Source organism: Cervus canadensis, chromosome 6, assembly GCF_019320065.1.
Source record: "Cervus canadensis isolate Bull #8, Minnesota chromosome 6, ASM1932006v1, whole genome shotgun sequence".
Taxonomy (NCBI): domain Eukaryota; kingdom Metazoa; phylum Chordata; class Mammalia; order Artiodactyla; family Cervidae; genus Cervus; species Cervus canadensis.
In genome coordinates, this window is record NC_057391.1 from 81,235,021 (window position 1) to 81,255,121 (window position 20,101).

General features: G+C 51.9%; 1 protein-coding gene across 3 annotated transcripts in view; it reads left to right on the forward strand.

The window, feature by feature from the left end:
* Positions 1-1,534: 1,534 nt before the first annotated feature.
* JDP2 (Jun dimerization protein 2) overlaps positions 1,535-20,101 on the forward strand; it is a 42,593-nt gene continuing 24,026 nt past the window's right edge. The window contains exons 1-2 of one of the 3 annotated variants that reach the window (XM_043472590.1): positions 1,535-1,705; positions 12,715-12,938. In XM_043472590.1, the coding sequence (XP_043328525.1) occupies positions 12,738-12,938 (201 nt within the window). In that variant the 5' untranslated portion in view covers positions 1,535-1,705; positions 12,715-12,737. Of the gene's footprint in view, positions 1,706-2,618; positions 2,875-3,227; positions 3,252-12,714; positions 12,939-20,101 lie in introns of those variants that run through there. The other 2 variants (XM_043472588.1, XM_043472591.1) reach the window with 2 other exon arrangements.

Sequence of the window (20,101 nt, forward strand, 5' to 3'; positions counted from 1 at the left end):
ATGTCAGGCATGGCTGGATTGAAGAACTCAGACAATGCCATCTGAACTTGATCTGTCTTGACCTCCATGGCTTGGTTATTCTCCTCTCCTCTTCTTTGCATTAGCTTCACTCTCAGTAGACTCTCTTACACGGTAGCTTCTGGCAGATTCAGGTCCAAATTTGGTAGTTTCTCTTCCCAGCAGGTCCACAAAATTGCCAGTCTCATCAGACTAACTTGGGACACATGGCAGGCTCTGAGGTAACGCATTGACTGGGGCTAGATGTTTTAACCAGGACTTTTTTAGTTGCAAGGAATAGAAGCCTAAATTTAAACTGCTTTAGGCTGGGTCACCTGTCCCTCCCAAACAGCCAGTGGTAGAACGGTTCCAACAGCAAGGTAAGGAGAAGCAGATCAATATGAACATAAGTGGGTCAATTTATCATCTCTCCCTCCGGAGACTTCCAGAAGCAATGACTAAGCAGAGGAGCTGAGTAGGGGACCGTGTGGCTGGAGATCTTGAAGCTGTGTTTATATAACATTCTATATAAAATTTAAAAGCATCCATATCAAATAATGGAGGAGACCTAATGGATATTATAGGGAGATGGAAGGGGCTAAAGACCTCCAAGTTATCCCTTGTGCCACCCCTGTACTGTATTTAATTTGTGAATGAAGCAAAGGCCCAGTTGGCCTGCCAGTGGCCCAGTCAACCCTGGAGAGGACTGCTCTAACCACACACACTAATTATTAGTCCCACACATAGATCAGCATCATCGACTCAATGGACATGAGTTTGAGCAAACTCCGGGAGATAGTGAAGGACAGGGAAGCCTGGCATGCTACAGTCCATGGGGCTGCAGAGAGCAACACGACTGAGCGACTGAACAATACATAGATCAGTTTGTTTTTCCAAAGTCTCAGATGAAGATGCATAAAGTAACATTCTCCCTGTTCACTGTTTTCTTCCATATAACTGTCCAGACTTCAGTCTCAGGGAAACGATGTAAGCTGGTGTCACAGCACCCAGCTTTGATCTTTATGCTGTAGTAAAAAGGTGTAGTTGACCTTTCTGGAGCTGAGAGTCATGTTCTTTCACAAGACTATCAAATTACCACTCATTTTCCATTGTACCTTCTTTCAGGGCCTTACTTTCTTTTTACTTGCTAACTTCAATGCTTTGAGGGAGAGAGCTGTCAGTGAAGGTGAAAATGGTCAGTGTCATGGGGACTTGGTCTGTCTTTCCCACCATAAGACCAGTCCTCTGATCCAGACATACTTTCCTGCACTGGGGTCATAAGGAGAATAGGACCTCACTGTCCTCCTGTTGAAGAGACCTGCTCGCTGGGCTCTGCTCGCTTGCTCCCATCTGTCTTAAGGCTTGTTGTTTCTTTCGCTCTGAGCATCTGCACTCCAAGAAGGCATGAACTTTTTCTTTCACTTCCTTTCTTCTGCGGGTGATGATCTGACATCACCCTGAGAAGGAGGCTGAAGGTCGCCGAATATAAACACTGTCACTCCTCTCTGGCTGAGGCAGAAAAGCGGAGGGTTGAGTGAGCACCCAGGGGTCTGGAGGAAGGGGACAGAAACCACGATGCCAAGGTCTCAGGCGCCACATGCGTGCTGGAGGGCTCCCCATCTCTGTGTGTTTACACGCTGAAGGCAGCGGGGAGGACACATTTCCTCTGGAGTCACCCTTAACCATCTGCCGCTCCAGGAGGATGAAGGTAGGAGTCCAGTTGGCAATGGAAGTTGTCATGGGGAAGAAGGCCATTTGGGGTGGGCTGAGGGCTGGGCTGCTCACAGGAGTGTCCCTGGGTGGAAGAGAAGACTAGGGGGCAAACTGTGTGAGCCACTGGGAAAGGGAAAGGGGCTCAGGTTGCTGCCCAAGGAAGGCAGGTCTCTCGAAATGAACCACCCTGGGGCTTAAGGACAGCTGAAGTGGCCAAGTGGGCCAGTGGGTCGGGGGAGAAGCACCCAGCAAACGCCTTGGTCCTCTGCCCATCCTTCTATAGAAAAGTCAAACAGGCTTGCGAGATTATTTCCTCACTCAGTGCTGAAGTGTCCAAGGATGAAAATGTGTTGAAATTCTCTGTCTCTCTCTCTCGGTTTGGGAAAAAAAAAAAAAGAGCTAAGAATTGAGGAAGATGGTTCACCACTGGCTACATCTGCTCTCCAAAGAGCTCTGGACTTGTCCCGCCGCCGCCTTCTCGGTTCTCCCGGCCGGAGCTCGTGTCTCGCGGTGGAAGCCGGGCGGCGGTGCGCGGGGGATGCTCTTACATAATCGCCCGGCCGCGTCCTGCTTCCTCGCGCGCGCTCCTGCACCGCGCGGGCTTGGAGAGCCTGGGGGGCCGGGGTGGGGGGGGACCGCGATGGAGCCGGGGCAGGCGCTGCGGGGCCGGGGCGGCCCCCGGAGGGTGGGGAGGAGAGTGAGGAGCCGCGGGAGGAGGGCGCGAGAGGCGGCGGGGGAGGTGAAGGTCAGTGGGTGTGAAGCGCCCGATGCACACCGCCCCCCCCCCCCCCCCGCCCCCGGTCCTCCCCTGTCCCCTCCTTCCCTTCCTCTCCGTCCCTCTCTGACGTCTGGAGCTGGCAGCCCGGCCGGTTCCGCATTCCCGACCCCTCCCCGCCGCCCAGGGGCCGCTATATAGCCGGGGCTGATGCAACCCGTCCCGCCGCCCGCCACAGCCTGCGGGAGGGACGCTCGGCGGCCGCGACGGAGGGGGGGCGCTGCAGCGGCGGCGGCGGCTGGGCTGGCGCCGCGGCGGCTCCCGGGCCGGGACGGGCCTCGGCACCGGGCGGAGCTCGGCGGCCGGGCGGCAGCGGCGCTGAGCGGGCACGGCGCCTGCAGCCGGGCCCTGGCCCCGGGGGCGCCGCCTCCGCCCGCGGCTTCTGCACGGTGGGTGCGAGGGCGAGCGCGCGCCGGGGGGCGCCGGGCTGGAGGGGTGGGGCGCGCCGGCTGCGGGCACCTGGGACGGCCGCACACCCCTCACCGCCAGTGCGGGCGGAGCGCGCCGGAGCCCCCGGAACCCGAGCCCCGCGGGGAGGCTCCGGCAGCCTTGGGAGCCCGCGCGGCCCCGGCGAGGGGGCGCTCTGCAGCCCGGACCCGCTCCCGCTAAGCGCCCGCGAGCCGGTGGCTTTTTCTTTGGTTCCCGCCCTGGGACGGGAGGCTCCGTCCGCTCCCGGGACTGCCGAGGCGGTCTCTCTGCCTCCCTTCCGCGCGCTCCTCCCCCGTGCATTTTGCAGGGAGGTGCTCTCGCGCGGCGGGGAAGGCGGGTGAGTGGGGAGAAGACTGCCCCGGGGTGGAGATGGAGGGTTGAAGGCCCGGGAGGTGCAAGGGTGCCGGTGGTGGAGGGGTGACAGGGACCTGCTGGGCAAGTCGTGCCCGCCCCTCCCCTTCGCAGGGAGGAAGCGCGGCTCCCTGAGGACCTGGAGGAGGGCGCCGACAAGGGCTGGGCTCTCCATACAATGAAGAGGGTTTCTCTCAGGGCCATTGCTCGGGGATTCCCCCTCTCGGAGGGGGACGTGGGGGAGGGTCTAGGGGCGGCCGGGTCCCCTTTGGGCTCCCCCAGCTGCCAAGCCAGGTTACATAAGGAGTCAAGCCGGCTGCGCTAGGTAACCAGCCCCTCCTCTCCGGCCCAGCCCAGTTTAGACGGCTCTCTCCTGCCTCGCCCCTCAAAAGAGCCTGAACGGTTAGGACTTATACGGCCTGGACCCCTGATCCCGGGGTTGCAGTCCCAAGTTTTGCCTAGGTCAGTGGTGGGGTCGGGGGTGGGACAGGGAGGCCCTCTGCTCTTCGGCAGGGAGGATGGGCTGTCCCTGCGGCTGGAGATGGAGAGGCTGGTGGAGGAACTCGACTGATCCCTTGAGTCAGCTGGGGGGGGCAAGGTTGCCTGACCCTTGCACACTGTGCTGCCCCCCGCCCCCCCTGGCATCTAGGGCACTGGGCTGTGGCCTGAGCACACGTGCTCAGAGCAGCTGGGTTCAGGTCTGCTTCTCAAAAAAGAGTTTGCAGACCAGTGTGTGTTCCCAGGTTTAAATCTCGGTGGACTGTCCTCAGGGTCTTGGTTTGGGGAACATGAGAAACTGGAGCTTGGAACCATGCTTGGGTGCCCACTTGTCCTTTAAGGCCTTGCAGAAAACTGTGTTCACATGTCATCTGCCTTCCCCCAGGGTTTTTAAAAACACCTCCCATTGCTTTCATCTTCCCTGCCAATCTGGCTGCAGTTTGGATGGACGCCTTATCTTCCTTCACAGGTTTCTAGGGGAGAGTTTAGCCAGGTATTAGGTGTGAGCATGACTCTGATTTTATATAAACCTGACGACCAGGGAAGAGAAGCACAATCTGTTCTCGTGCCTCGGGCTGATTAAGATTTCTCCTTGTTTAAAACATCAAGAACGGATTTCTCAAAGACTCTTCTGTTCCCCTTCTACTCTGGCTTTGGTTCAGAGCTGTAGGTAGCCCCAGAATCTTCTTGAAGAGCTGGGTGCTGTGAGATTTGAAGGGCAGCTAGAAGGCATGGATTGGTTGAGATGGTAAAGAACCTGCCTGCAATGCAGGAGACCCAGGTTTGATCCCTGGGTCGGGAAGACCCCCTGGAGAAGGGAATGGCTACCCACTCCAATATTCTTGCCTGGAGAATTCCATGGACAGAGGAGCCTGGCGGGCTACAGTCCATGGGTTTGCAAAGAGTCGGACACGACTGAGCAACTAACACTTTCACTTTCACTTGGAAGGCATGGATGTAGAGGCTTCTGACTTTTTTCCTGGGTTGGTTGCAGCCACCTCCAAGGAGATGTGTTGATAACTGGTGACAGTGTCCCCCAAGGAAGAACTTGGACAAGAATCTCTGCATTCACTTGCTGCCTAGCTTTTGCAGCCACCAGCATCTGTCGTTGCCTCTCCCACCTGTTTGCAGGATGTGTAGGCCTCTTTTCCAACCTGCCAGACCCTTGGCAGAACCCTGAGACAGGCTAGGCTCTCCAGGCCTTGTTTGTCATGGGGTTGCTCATGTTGCAACGGGGCTGTCTCTCACACAAGTGTCTCTGTTTCCAGCTCCGCTCTGGAAAGAAGGGGCCAGTGCAGACTCTAGGTTGGCCTGCTCTGTATTCATTCAGGCCCAGCTCAACTTGAGCAGTCAGAGCCAGGGCTGAGGGCAAGCTACATTCTTTTCTGCTTTTCTGCTGCAGGATGCAGTTTGCTTTTTTTCCATGTGAATGAATTATGTTGGAAACCGAAATGGGAGGAAGAGAAAACTAGAGTGTGTATGGGTATGTGTGTGTGCATACCTATATAGGCAGGGGGAGAGCAGTGGGCACATTATTTTTCCATTTTCCTTTAATTAAGGCTCTGTGGAGGTGTGTTTGAAAACAGAGGGTCTCCTATGCCTTTGAGGAGGGTGAGAACACTGTTTTGGCTGCGTCCCGGGCCATATGCAGCGTATGGTGGCCAATGAAACTGGGCCTGGCTCATTCTGTTGCTTGTCTTGGCAGTAGGTTCCGTGGTTTGTGTTACCAGCTCTGGAACTTGCAGGCTGCCAAGCTCTGTATGCCTGTGTGTGTGTGTGTACACATACGTGTGTGTGTGTTTGTGTGTGTGTGTGTGCTCACTCTTGTGCGTGTGTGTGGTTTGGTCTCTCGAAACTCAGCAGAGACAAATGCCTTAGCGACCTAGGGTTGGAATTTTCGGCCTGTGTTTCTTTACTCTCTTTGCTGGCTGTGGGAGGCCCGGCCAGAGCCCACCGTTCTGGGTTTTTTTTTTCCCCTCTCTTTTTTTTTAGTCTGTTTTCTTGCTTCTACTCATGGGATTCCATTTGTGGAGCTCCATTTCTAAAGCTTTAACTGGCTGATGGCATATTTTTTTTAATAAAAGGGCCAAAGGATCAGTCACAGGCTGGGTGTGTGTCTGTGCTGTGTATCATAGTATGAACTCCTGGCACCGAGGAACAAGACAGGGTGAGGAGGGAAGAGAGGCTAGGAGGCCCAGAGACAGTTCCTTCTCAGCTGCTTCTTGCTGCTCAGAATAAGGATCCAGGCAGAAATGACTTACTGTGTATTTATTGAGCACCTACATTAGGCAGGAGAGAAAACTGTGCTTATAGGCAGGGCTTGTCCAAAGCATTTCCCTGGTCTCCAGGGAAGAACCTTTCTTGGGGAGATATTCTAGTTTCTTTCATGGCTGGGTTGGGCTCACACTATGTCAGGAGCTTCTTCTGACACATGCCACCCCTCATTTTTTCTTATGAAGATCTGAGGAGTGACCCCTTCTAAGCAATGCAGGGGTATAGTGAGTTGAAGGACACAGCAGATGCTGGCCCTCTGCTTCTGGAGGTGGGCGTGGAAACCCAGCCATGGGAGCGCCCTGTTGCCAGTGATCTATGTAGCTGTGTCCTGGCCTGTGAGATGGAGAAGCACTTAGGAGAAACCGAGGCAGAGGGCAGGTGCTGGGTCTCATTTCCGCACCTTTGTACCCAACCCCGATCTGCCACCTGTTGTTTCTCTTCTGTAATAACTGCCTGGATGCAGGGTGGTCCTGCCCTCTTGAGGTTTTGAGTTGGGAAGTAGAAGAGCAGAGAATCCTCTGGATGATGGTGGCGTGAATCCTCTTCTTGGCCGTAGGATAGGGAGATTGGTGTTCGATGGGAACTGGGAGGAACCTCGAGGGCTCACTCAGCACTAGTGTCGCTCCAGGAAGGAAGGCGCTCGAAGCCACACTGACGTCACGCTCACAGGTGCTGATCAAGGTGCTTTCCAAGTGTTAACTAATTAAATCTTCTTCTCAGCCTTACAGGGAAAGTAAGGTGATTAGTCCCACTGTGCAGCAGAGGAAAGGGAGGCACAGAGAGGTTGGGGAACTCGCCCAAGGTCACACAGCTAGTAGGGGCAGAGCTAGGATTCATACTCAGATGATCTGTCTCTGGAGTTTCCACTTTTAACCTGCCTCACTCTCCTGCCTGCAGAGCTGAGCCTGCCGTCGGAGGTGGTCTTCTGCTGCTTGCCCTTGCGCTCCATCTCGGAGCATTCTCTACCTTTTCCTCCTTGCCTCCTGGATCTCCTTGTCTTTTGGAAGCTGGTTGGCCTGCATCATTTCAGATTCCAGGAGAGAGGTCATCCCAGATAACTCCTTAGCTCCAGGAACAGATTTGGTGTTTAATTCTCCAAGATTCATGATCGTTAGTGCTATGATGTCTGGCCTGGCACCTTTCTGCACTCTCTGACCCCTACCCCCTGCCATGGACTTCTGCCTTCCACAGCTTCCTCCTGGGAATCTTCCGAGGCTCCAGCTCCCAAGACCTCCAAGTCGCTCTTGTTGATTTCAGTTGCCAGCTGCTTGCTCTCGACTTCCAACCCCACTAGCGCTCCTGGGGTCTGATCCTATGAACTCCATTGCTCGTTGACCTGCTCTCACTCACCTCCACTTTCTGCACCAAGCCTTGCAGCCTTGGGCCAGCAGCACTTATTTGCACCACTATTTCTGGCTCCTGATGCCCGCCCAGGCCAGCTATTTGCTTGGAAGGGAGCTAACCCCCAGGGATTTTAGAGCCATCCTTAAACTTTCATTTTTATGGGCAGAAAGTTCATGAGGCAGATTCTAACTTTCTCTTAACCTGTCTTTTTGAAAAAAAAAAAAATCTGTCTTTGCCACTTTAGATGGAGATGCCAATTATTGGGAACTTTCTAATAAGAATAGCCTTTCAGAAGTTGGGACCCATTAAAGCAAGACTGTTGTTTATTTATAGATTCTCCCATTAAAAAATATAATAATATCTTACAGGTTTACATACAGTAAACAAGAGAAGAAAATAAGAGGGAAAAACATCTCTACACTTCCTTCTTTTGGCTAGAATGACTCTTCGTCTTAATGTCTCCCATTAGGGCCCCTTTTTGGAACTTGAAGTGTTTTGTGGTTTTTTTTCTACTTGTATAAGGCAGCGCCCCCAAACCATGTGCCTACAAGTCCCTGAGGAAGTCAGGATAGAGACATATCAGATCTTTTCTTTAAGTTCTTTCCCCCTTGGATCCACCTGGCCCCTGTTTCTTTCAAGCTGGCTTTTAGGGAGCTGCATCAGACCATCCCAAATCTTAGGCTCAACAACAGCTTAGGATCCATTGTGACCTCCAGAATGTTTTCTGTCTCATTTATGCCTTACTTGTCTGTCTCATCTTGGATCTATGCAGTACCCAGTTTTTCTTCACTGGCTAGTTTCCAGGTCGTTCCTGGTCAGTGTCCCAAATTGCCAAAGTCTGTGTGGATTCTAGGCCTCTCTTTTGAGGCACAGGCGCTATTTGCCAATATGGCTCTTCTGTCAGCATATAGGGTCTGCTCTTTATGCAGCCCAGTTACTAATGAGACATGGAGGATGTCCTCCATGTCATGGGAGGCATGGAGGATCTTTATCTTACATATGGACCCCTGGGCCCAAAGGGCAACACTCTGAGTTCTTCCCTTAAATCTCCTGCTGTGTAGTTCTCCTTTTCCCACTAAATTGTTTATGGAACAACCAGTCTGGGAGATGATTTCACCTCTTGTCATCTTCCGTCTGTCTTCCTTGAAGTGGGTCAGTTCCTCCTGACTGTTGTGGGTTCCCTGCCACCCCACTCCGCCTCCCACACACACACCTTCTAGTCGATCCCTAAATCATTGCAAATTGTTTTAGTTTTCAAATCACCCAAGTTGCCTTTCAGCCAGGGCTTGTCAGCCAGCTCTTTCCAGTTAATGGGGATCCAATTATGAGAGGCAGCTGCTCCAGCTCCTCCCTCTCTGCCCCCCCACCCCGCCCCTGGAGCCATGTAGGATGACTTCTCGCTGGTGGAAGTCAGCTGTTGTGGTTGTCTCCTTGGAATGGCATGTGTTAAGGACTTTGTGGTTTATATCTGAGCATTTAGGGGCGCCCTTGAGGGGAAGGACAGGAGAGGGAGATTTTTTTTTTTTCACTTCTGCAAAGGAAAGCCTGGTGCCTGATCCCCCTGAGTGAGGCTTGTCCTTGGGGTGGGTTTACAAGGAAGCAGGAATGGCAAGAATTCATGTGGCTGCTGCTCCCAGGAGGTGCTCCCTCTGGCAGGGGGGGTTCTCACGGTAGCAGGGAATTCATTATACTTTGGGATCATTTGTTAGTGTCTCATTTATACCATCTGTATGAAAATAAACAGAAGCTGCAAGCCGAGCCTATCGTTCCCGGAACACAGAGGCGTCTGGCTTCCATCTCCTGAGATGGCTTAGGCAAGGAAACATCCAGAAGCCTCTGGCGGGTTTTTCTTGGGGGCTACTGTGGGAGCGCATGGTCTGGAGGTGGATGACGAGCGTCTAAACCTCCAGAGACAAATCCTCACCCAACTCACTGAATTTGGCTCCCCCATGAACGTATCCTTCATTCGTTTGTTCATTCAACAAGTATTTGTGGAATACCCTTTCTGTGCCATAAATGATGCAGGCATGGGGTCCCATGGGGCAACAACAGGCATGTCTGTTGCTCACCCTCCACTGGCTAAGTGGCCACATGGCACATTTTGCCACGTGCGTGGGTCCTTACACTCCAGGGAGGTTCTGGGGCTTCGGGCCAAGGGGAGGACCTTGCAGTCTATTTTGCTTTGCTCCATACCGAGGCGTGGTGCCTCCCTCCCCTGTTAGGGGTTGGTGTTCAGCTGAAGCACCAGGTATAGAACATTGTCAAGTTTCCCATCTCCTGTCCACTTTGACCTGCTCAGTTAAACATCCTTCCTGGGATTGCTGACTCTTCGTAGCATCAGTTCAGGTCTAGAAAGGGCGCGGGGGGTGTGGGTGGGGTGTTGTAGGGTTTTGCTGTTTTTTTTCTTTTCTGAGAAGAAGAAATGAGTTTCCTTTGTCGGTTTGGCTCAGGTAGCCTGAAATTGGGCTTCCCAGGCGGAGCTAATGGTAAAGAACCGGTCCGCCAGTGCAGGAGACGTCAGAGACATGGGTTCGATCCCTGGGTCGGGAAGATCCTAGGTATGGTTTATCCAGACAGGAGTGAGTCCTTATACTGACCCTTTCTTATTCTCCCTGGAGGAGTCCCCAGAAGACATGTGACTCACCCACTGTGCCCTGGAGCAGCCTTCTGGCCTGGCAGCCTGCTGCCCCCTCTGCGTTGCAGGCCTGGCTCCAGAGGGTGGAAAGTGAAAGTGTTAGTTGCTCAGTCTTGTCTGACTCTCTGCGACCCTGTGGACTGTAGGTTGCCAGGGTCCTCTGTCCATGGGATTCTCCAGACGAGATTTCTGAAGTGGGCTGCCATTCCCTTCTCCAGGGGATCTTCCTGGCCCAGGGACGGAACCTGGGTCTCGCACATTGCAGGTAGAATCTCTACTATCTGAGCCACCAGGGAAGCCCCAGAGGGTGGAGGGAGTGACTTTATCACCGAACCTGGGTTCCAGTCCAGCCCAGGACTAGGGAGGGTCACAGCACATTGACCAATCACATATAAGAGGTCCCGGGGTCTGTTTCTTCTATGTCTGGGCTTCTGCCTAGCCTGCCATGTAGTTCTTCGGGGAACTTCTCGAACCTGGATCTCCATGGAAGGCAGAGTGGAGGGTCCTCTGTGCAAGAGAATGATCCTCCACTGTGGGCTGATGTCTGAAAATCCACCCTTAGAAGGTCATTCCTTCTGCACTAACATTTCTTGGACCACCGGAGGGGGAACAAAAAGGGTGGAGTGAGAAAGCTCTGATTCTAAAATCCAGGGACCAGGAGTCCAGCTCTGTCGCTCTATAGCCATGTGACCTTGGGCAAGTCATTTACCCTCTGAGCTTGTTTCCTTCTGTACAAAATGAGGATGTGGTTTAGATGAGCACAGGGCCTCCTCTAGCTCTAGGACTATAACTTTATGTGGATGAGCCTGAGATCCTTTTCTGAGAATGGCCCAGGGGACACTGGGTGCTGAGGAAGGGGAGAAAGGATGTGGGGTGGGGAAGCGGGGGTGCTGAGAGGCCAGGTGTGGGAGGCAGAGCAGGAGAGCACAGAGGAAAGAGCCTGGGGCCCAAGTGTAAACTGGGGCGCGAGGTGGGGCGCTGTGTGCAGAAGGCTTCATGGCAGATGCGGCTGGTGCTGAGGATGAAATGGCAGGCCCACTGTCTGCTCACAAGTGCCTTTCTTTCAAGAAAGTTGATGTCCAGTGGAAGTCTTGGTGGTCTCAGGGTGCAAATCACCAACATGTTTTTCCCCTCAAAGTGCAGAACCAATTGAGAAAGAAACACAGGGTTGGATAGGGAACCAAATTTCACCTTTAGAAGTGACGTGGAGATGGAGAAGGTGACTTGGGCTCATGACCCGAGTGGCCTCACTAATACGCTGCTCTCCTTGAATCTAGACGTGAGAGCCTGAATGAAGGTGGCTGATGTGGGTCACCCTCCCGGGCCACTCTCACGGGAGGCAGAGAGACCCAGACAGCGTGGCCACAGGAGTAACTGCCCAGCAGAGGCGTGAGGTCTGAAGGACGTCCCGTCTTCCCTGTCTTGCTAAATACACCCCTCTCTGTGGGAAGAGAGGGAAGATAGAGAGATGGGCCAGAGCTTCTCCCCCCGGGATTTCCAAGACAGATGAAATGTTGATTTGATAGCCCTGTGCAGAGAGGCAGGAAGGGGGGCGGTGAGGAGAAATGATTTTCTTTACAGGACTAGAATCCAGAAGCAGTTTTGTGCTCAAATACCACTTACAAGGCTGCCTAGAAGCCAAGAATGTGTACAACTGATCTCCATGCTATTCTTGGTGCCTCTCAGCTCATAGTAGGTAGTTGACAATTGGATGGATGGATGGATGGATGGTTGAATGGATGGGTAGGAGCCCCAGAAGTGACCGAAAAGTCTGGCGTTACTGGCAGACAAGGTTTCTTCGCTGCCATCTGTGCCTTGAAGTGATCGTTTCTTATCCATGAGCTTCCCCCAGTGAAAGGAAGAAAGAAATAAGAATTCCCTGGGTGCTGACCTGTCTAATTTATGTCTTTCTTTCATGCCTGAATCTGTCTTCCTTTGCACACCTTCTGAGTCTGGAGGAGCTAGAATATGTGTTTGTTTTGAGAGTGAAGAGCCCGTGGAGGACTTTTCTTGTCCTGGGCTCCACGGGGAAAGCACATGCTAATTAATTCCATCTCCTTTGCCTCAGTCGCTTCCTCATAGATGCCAGGTGCACGCACTCACACACACACACACTGTTAACTTCAATTTGCTTCATCTTGTATTCAGGGTGTCTTAACAAGTAGGCAGAATGGGATGTGTGATTGGAGGGGAGGCACCATGCCAGCCTCAAAATAGCTCCCTCTTAAACATGTGCAAAGGTGCTTGATGTGCCTCCATTCTGATCCATTCCCTTCGGAGGCAGCGAGCTGCAGTCTAAATCCAGCTCTACCAGCTTTAAAGTGTTCAGTCTGTAGTGAGTTCTCTTTCTAAGCTTTCCTTCTTCCTCCATGTCCTGGGCTCTGACCTAGTCTTTTGGGGCTGGTGGAAGGATGACTGTAGTGCTTAGCACAGAGCAAATGCTGAATCCATGTGGCCTGTGATTGGGTCAAGTATTGCCTAGGTGCCAATAACCTTGGTGTGAGTTGATTGAGCAAGTTTCTCTCGATAACAGAATGGATGGATGTAAGGGCAGAAAGAGCAACTTGGGGTGGAAAAGGGGCTTAGGGGGACACTGGTGAAAGAAAGGGTGGGGTCCCGGCAAGACTTGGGACTTAAGCCCCCCATGGAAGCTCTCACCTGGCTGACCGTGCCTGTCCTGCTCTTCTGTCCACTCCAGGCTGGACTGCCACTCCTCCTGCTATGATGCCTGGGCAGATCCCAGACCCTTCCGTGACTGCGGGCTCTCTGCCAGGGCTTGGCCCCCTGACCGGACTCCCCAGCTCAGCTCTGACTGCAGAGGAGCTGAAATACGCCGACATCCGCAACATCGGGGCCATGATCGCCCCTTTGCACTTCCTGGAGGTGAAACTGGGCAAGAGGCCCCAGCCCGTGAAGAGTGAGGTGAGCAAGCCTTGTTTCCCCAGGCAGGATCTTGGGGAGTGTAGGATGCCTGGGTTAGCATCCCAAAGTGAAAGTTGCTCAGTCGTGTCTCTTTGCGACCCCCATGGACTACAGTCCATGGAATTCTCCAGGCCAGGATACTGGAGTGGGTAGCCTTTCCCTTCTCCAGGGGATCTTCCCAACTCAGGAACTGAACCGGCATCTCCTGCATTGCAGGCGGATTCTTTACCAACTAAACTAGCTTCCCAGGTCTAGCCCTAAATTCGCCATGTGACCTAAGCTTTGCTGTTTACTGTGGGGTCTGAGGACCAGTAGCATCCATGTCACCCTGGGGTTGTTAGAAATGCAGAATCTCAGGCCCCACCCCAGATCTTCTGAATCAGAACCTGTATTTTAAAAAAACTGCCCCCCCCCACTCCCCCGCACACACACACCAGGGTATTCACGGCCACATTAATGTTTGAGAAGCACTGGGCTAGGTCAGGATGCTAAACCTGTCTCTGGTTCTTCAAGGGGCATGAGAAGAGTGATTAATCATGGAAGTATTGAATAATGACATTTGACCATCACTCTGGAGTGTTGGTGGGGGGTGGTCAGCGGAGACAATGGAAATGTACACATGCTTTGAAAAGAATATAAGGCAAAGCCAGTGTTGGGTTAGTTTTAAAAAATTGTTATCATTGGTCACATTGTCTTTGTTGCTCTTGGCTCCAGGCTGGAGCTGAAAGCAGGAACTTGGAGGAGGGCGTGGGCTCCCTTGCCAAAGCGCAGTCAGAGCTGGGCCTGGCCTCAGTCGCCCAGTGTCACCCACTTTAGCTGGTATGTGCAGAGGACCCACCATGCAGCTTGCCTTCCTCAGGTCCCTTGCAGCTGCAGCGCTCATGAGCCTTCCTTGTGGAACAGCAGCGTTTCCCTGGGGACTAGTGAGAAGCAGAAGTCCCCAGGGTGGGTCATCATCGGTGCTGGGCACGCCCCGTCACTGCTCCAGGGCTGGAGATTTGTCCAGAGGCCTGCCCCCGTGAGGTCCCCATCAGGGCCATGTTTTCAGAAGCCAGACTGAGTAGCTGCCCACCTGGAAGGGAGAAGGAGCTGGTGGTGGGAGCCGTGCTAAACGTGCTCAAGATGCTTCCATTGTGTCTGACTCTTTGGCGACCCCATGGACTGTAGCCCAGCAGGCTCCTCTGTCCATGGGACTCTCCAGGCAAGAATATCGGAGTGGGTTGCCATTTCCTTCTCCAGGGGATCTTCCCGACCCCTGTGGGGGGTCAAATCCACATCTCTTATGTCTCCTGCCTTGACAGGTGGGTTCTTTTCCACTAGCGCCACCTGGGAAGCTGAAGAGGTGTGAGATAGCGGGGGAGTCGGGGTGGGGTGGGGGAGCTGAGTGTCAGATACTGGGCCACTCTCGGGGAGGGATGGGGGCTCATCCTGTAGGGTGGAGCTCACAGGGCTGGACCTCCCAGAGAGGGGGACTCTAAGTGGAGAAAGGTGTCCGGGTACCGGCGGGGAGAGTTGGGCATTTCATGGTGCTTCTGCTGTGCCCTCTGTCTCCCCCCAAAGCACCATAAAACTACACAGAAGATCTGCTGGGAGCTCAGCCAGCGGGGGCGGCATGCTGGCCATTGGCGGGGCTGGCCATGGCTCTCAGGTGTGTTTGGTTTGGCCTGCACCGTGTTTTAAAAGAAGCTGGAACCAACCTTTCACTTGAAAACTTGGATTTTAATCTTTGATTACAAAATGGGGCAATCTGGCCACACTGGGCCCTGTGCTGGCGTGGCCACAGCTCCCTGAAGGGACCCTCTTCACTTCTTTCCTCTCTTGTCTCCCACGGGCCCCGAGCCTCCCTGTTAACTCTCGATGATTTCGCTTCCCCTTGTCGGCTTGACTTTCACTGCTGCCTGCAGCTCTCATTTACCCTGGGCTACGTGGCCCCTACTGTAGACATTCGTACCGGAGACACCTGGGTTAGGTGCCCTGTAGTGGCTCCCTGGAGACTGTTGATGACAAGATAAGAGTGGATGGTAATGATATTCTTTTAAATTGACTTTGTCCGTGTGCTGTGGATCACACTTCCTGACTTAGTTGGTGCTCTGTGTTCTTCGTGGAGAGTCTTGTCTTTGTTTTTTTGCTATTTCACTTCCCCAGGCCCAGAACTTGAAAGCATCCATTTCTGGGTCATTCCACAGTATTTAAAACCAGTAGCTGAGCAGGGGGCACTGAGGCTGTTGGGACTGATGAAGAGCCAGGTGCCTTGGTCTCTGGGATCTGCCTGGGGTGGGGAGGGTGGCGGGCAGGGGCTGAGTTACCACTTCTTCCCTCCACAAAAGGCGCCAGAGGAGCTTTCTTTCTTGCTTTCTTTTTTGGAAAATGCCTTTATTTGGATTGCATATTTTTACATTTCACAGCCTCCCCCACTTGGTGGCATATGCCCTGTACCTGACGGTGATGTGCTGTCCTCACAGGCACCCACTATACGCACCATCCAGGCTGTGAAAATAACAAGCCTTTTTTTAGGGTGTATTTGCATGTCCTCTCCCCCGCTGTCAGACTGCAGTGTTGCGGGGGCGACAAGGCCAGATGGAGGCGCACAGAGGCGCTGGCGTGGAGTAAGGTCAGCCCTGCACTGGGAACTGACCTGTGATGCCCTAGGTCAGACCCAAGGTGGGAGGGGGGTCCCTTCTGAGAGCAACTGAAAAATAAAGGGAGCTGAGAGAGAACTTTGCCGCTGGGGAACCTTAAGTCCTGAAGAGTCATTTGCGTATGGCACACTGCCTTTGGTGAATTTTCACAGTGGCACTTTGGACTCGTAAAAGTTTCTTGAATAACCGTAAGATATGAATTCACATCTATGAAGCATTTATTATGTAGCAGGCCTTTTGCTAAGGGCGTAACGCATATGGTCTCTTTTGTTCCTTACCTGGTCCTGGTGACCTGATTCTCCTCTAGTTTGAAGAAGAGGAAGTTGGAACTTCCCTGGCAGTCCGGTGGTTAGGACTCCATGCTTCTGCTGCGGGGGGCCAGGGTTCAATCCCTAGTTGGGGGACTAAGATCCCTCAGCTCAAGGGGTGTGGCCAAAAGAAATTTTTTTTTTTAAATTTAAAAATAAAAAAATAAAAGAAGAGGTAGTTGAGATCCAGAGAGGAAGAAGTCAAATCACTTGGGGTTGCAGAGCTGGAGGATGGCAGAGCTGGGAGCCGCATGGGGAAGTCGCTGCTGCTGTAACTGGAGGGTGCCCCTGGCACAATGCTGGGCACGCTCTGCGAAGCGTCTCACCGAACACTCCTGAGAACCCTCTTGAAGTCATTATTATTACTGTTGTTATTGTTACGCCCACAGTACGGATGCCGTCAACAAGTCTTGGGGACATCCAAGGTTGTGCAGCTGGGAAACAGGCCCAGGCAGTCTGGCTTTTCAGCCAAAGCTTTAACCTCATGCTCTGCTGCCCTTTGTGCTCACTGCCTGCCTTCCAGGCTTCTAATCAGTGCTCTAGCAGGCTGGGGAGGCGGGATGAACCTGGTCCCAGAATGTTCCATCATTTTGATGACGTGGCCTGATTAGCGCTGAGCCTGGCGGTTCTGCAGCCGTCTCATCTCCCAGGCCCCCAGAGAGTGGACGGGCCAAGCCGCCGTGCAGGCAGCTCCATCCCAGCCGGCTCTTGGGCTGTCCGCCTTGTGGAGGCCAGCAGCCTCTTGGGCCATGTCCAAATACACAGAGCAGTTGCGTAAGAGAAAATCGGAGGAATTAAGTTAAAGGACAGGTTTTGTAATGATAAAGTGCTTTGTGCTGAGGTTGTTATTATTATATGGTTGATGCATCATGTGAAACTATTTTGGTGCCAGCTGCTTTCCTGCAGTCCGTTTGTCCAGCGGATCCTTGCTAAGCACCCACCGCGTGCCAAGCACTGTGCCAGACACTGGATACTGAACCATAAGCCAAGTAGACAAAATCCACCTTCTCTTGGACTATGTATTTGGAGTGGGGACATCCGAGAAGAAGCAAATTCACACACAATATCAAAGGCCAGGTAGTGGTCAGTGTCATGAAGACAAATTCAGTAGACCAAATGGATGGCCATTGGCCAGACTGCGTGTTGGCTAGGGCATGTGGGCATGTTATATTGTGACTTATGGCATTTTTAGAGCTGGTGCTTCTTCCTTGCCTCTTTGTTCTTCTTTCCTTTCCAGTACTCCTTTTCAAGGCAGCTTTGCTCCCTGGCTTTCTCCAGAGCTTTCCATCCTTCTTCCATTTTTTTGTTCTGTAGCCTCTTAAAGCTGTACGCCTCCACCAAGCACTCTATTGTCCTGGAGGTCTCGGCCTGTCCCAGCTGGGTCATCTCTGAGTGGGCTGCTCTGGTTGTGGTGGCCACGCCCCGCCTCTGGGCCTGGAATGCATTTCCGGTAGTGGGGGAGGGAGACTAGAAGCCCTGTCCTTGCACCCCTGCCCCCCCACCAAGCACTACTTTAACAACCTGCTGGATAGAACCCTTTACCCTCTATGCCACTCTGGGGTGCTCTCGTAGGGACTCAAGTTCATGGGAGGTTAGCCTGGATGACCTTTTAAAAAAGAGATTGCAAACTGTCATTCCACGGGCAGGAGTCAGCCTACAGATGAATCTTGTTTGGCCTTCACCGTGTGGGTTTCTTTCTTTCTTTTTTTTTTTTTTTTTAATTGAAAGAGTTGCTATATTTAAAAGCCAGGAAATGTGGACTTTTTGGCTTCTTTGAAAAACCCAGAATATGTGGCCCTTCCAGGCCCACACCCTTATATGCACCAGGAAGCTGGAACTGCGTAGCAGACGCTCAGTGCGTTGGCACATGGGCCTCAGTTCTCCGCAGTCCCCACCGCCCCCTATTGCCTTCTACCCAGCCCATTTCACACCAGGTCACCAGCCTGCTTTTGAGCTAGGTCCTGTGTTTAGGTTCCAAGGATGGGGACTACATCTTTCATTCCTTCCTTTTTATTTCCACCAGACAGTGGACAGTGCCTGGCCTATGAAAGTGTTAGTCGCTCAGTCATGTCCAACTAGTTGTGACCCCATGGACTGTAGCCTGCCAGGCTCCTCTGTCCATGGAATTCTCCAGGCAAGAATGCTGGAGTGGGTAGCCATTCCCTTCTCCAGGGGATCTTCCTGACCTAGGGATTGCACTTGGGTCTCCTGCCTCATTGCAGGCAGATTCTTTACCGTCTGAGCCACAAGGGAACCCCACCTCATCTATAGATTGTATGTTAAGACATGCTTGGTGGTTTGAACATTAATTAGTTGTGTTGACTCGGCAACTCACTTAAACTTTCCATCCCTTAGTTTCTATATCTCCCAGTTCTAACCTCTAGGCATTTGTCCTTTTTTTTTTTTTTGCTGTTTGTGAGCATAAGGGACTTCAGGCTACAGGCAAGAGGACACAATGAAAATCAAACCAGCCATTCCCAAACTTGGTTGATCATCAAAACCACTTCGAAAACTTCTTATGAATCCAGATTCCCAGACCTAACCTTAGGCCCAGGCACTCAGAATCTCTGAGGGTCTAGGGAATCTGTGTATTTAGAGGGCCCATGGAGTACTTGGCTACATTTGGGAACCTGACTTTCTGTTTGTACTTCTTGTACTCTTCTGATTCCCTAGGAATCAGTGTCTTCATTCCATCATGGTCTGCCTTTCCAGCACAGAGTCCATGTGGTGACTAGATCCTTATCCTCACCATCTTGAAAGCAGGAGAGGATACTTACCTGTTTGTGGATTTCACATTGGTCGCTTCCCAACTTCTCTAGGGGACCCTCGAGAACATTTAGAAGGTTTTCCCCTTTGGAAGATGTGGGACTTTGAATCAATGAACTATCATGTGGTCTTAGAAGGTGTGCTCACTCTTAAGAGTTTGCTCACCAAAAAGTTCATCCATGTTTAGCCTGAGCAAAAAATTGCCCCAGACCAGCTGATGTGCTGGGTAAATGTTGGCCTAAGCGTGCTTGTGTTTTTAGTGATTTAAAACATAAAGGCAGCCCACTGACATTTTTTCGCAAGCCTTGCATAATTGGTTTTTAATTTGTGGCTCTTTGGAATAGCGTTGGCCTTCTTCCCTCTGACTCAGATGCTTTTTCTGTCTCATACTTGCTTGGCAGAGAGATCCAATCTGTCCCTCCTTGGAATAGAATCTCCCAACTCATCTTTGAAATCCTAAGTTTCCACTTTAGTTCCGTCACTCTTTGTTAGTACATTTTCCAAAGCTGTTAGCTTCCACCTCCCCCCACCTTTAATCATTGAATCTGAGGGCGAATGAGTGATAGCTAAAGATAGCCACGCATGTGTTTAACTTTGGCCCCTGTGATATTTACTCTTATTTCATACCATAACCTGAGCATTCGCAAGGTCCCAAACTTTTTTTTTCAAACTTTAAACTTTTAATTTGCTATTGGGGTATAGCCAATTAATAATGTTGTGGTAGTTTCAGATGAACAGTGAAGGGACTCAGCCATGTATATATATATCCATTCTCCTGCAAATCCCCTTCCCCTCCAGGCTGGCACATACCTTTGAGCAGAGTTCCATGTGCTGGTTGGTTATCCATTTTGTATATAGCTTCCCAAACTCCCTAACTATCCCTTTCCCCCAGCAACCATAAGTTCATTTTCTAAGTCTGTGAGTCTCTTTCTGTTTTGTAAGTACATTTGTATCATTTCTTTTTAGATTCCACATATAAGGGATGGCATATGATGTTTCTCCTTCTCTGTCTGACTTACTTCACTCAGTATGACACAAAGTCCATCCACGTTGCTGCAAATGGTATTATTTCATTCTTTTCAATGGCTGGGTAATATTCCATTGTATATATGTACCACATCTTTATTCATTCATCTGTCGATGGACATTTAGGTTGCTTCCATATCTTGGCTATTGTAAACAGTGCTGCAATGAACATTGGGGTGCATGTATCCTTTTGGATCATGTTTTTCTCTGGATATATGCCCGGGAGTGGGATTGCAGGGTCATGTGGTAGCTCTGTTTTTAGTTTTTTAAGGCACCTCCATACTGTTCTCCATAGTGAAAGTGAAAGTCACTCAGTTGTGTCCGACTCTTTGCAACCCCTGGACTATACAGTCTATGGAATTCTCCATGCCTGAATACTGGAGTGGGTAGCCTTTCCCTTCTCCAGAGGATCTTCCCAACCCAG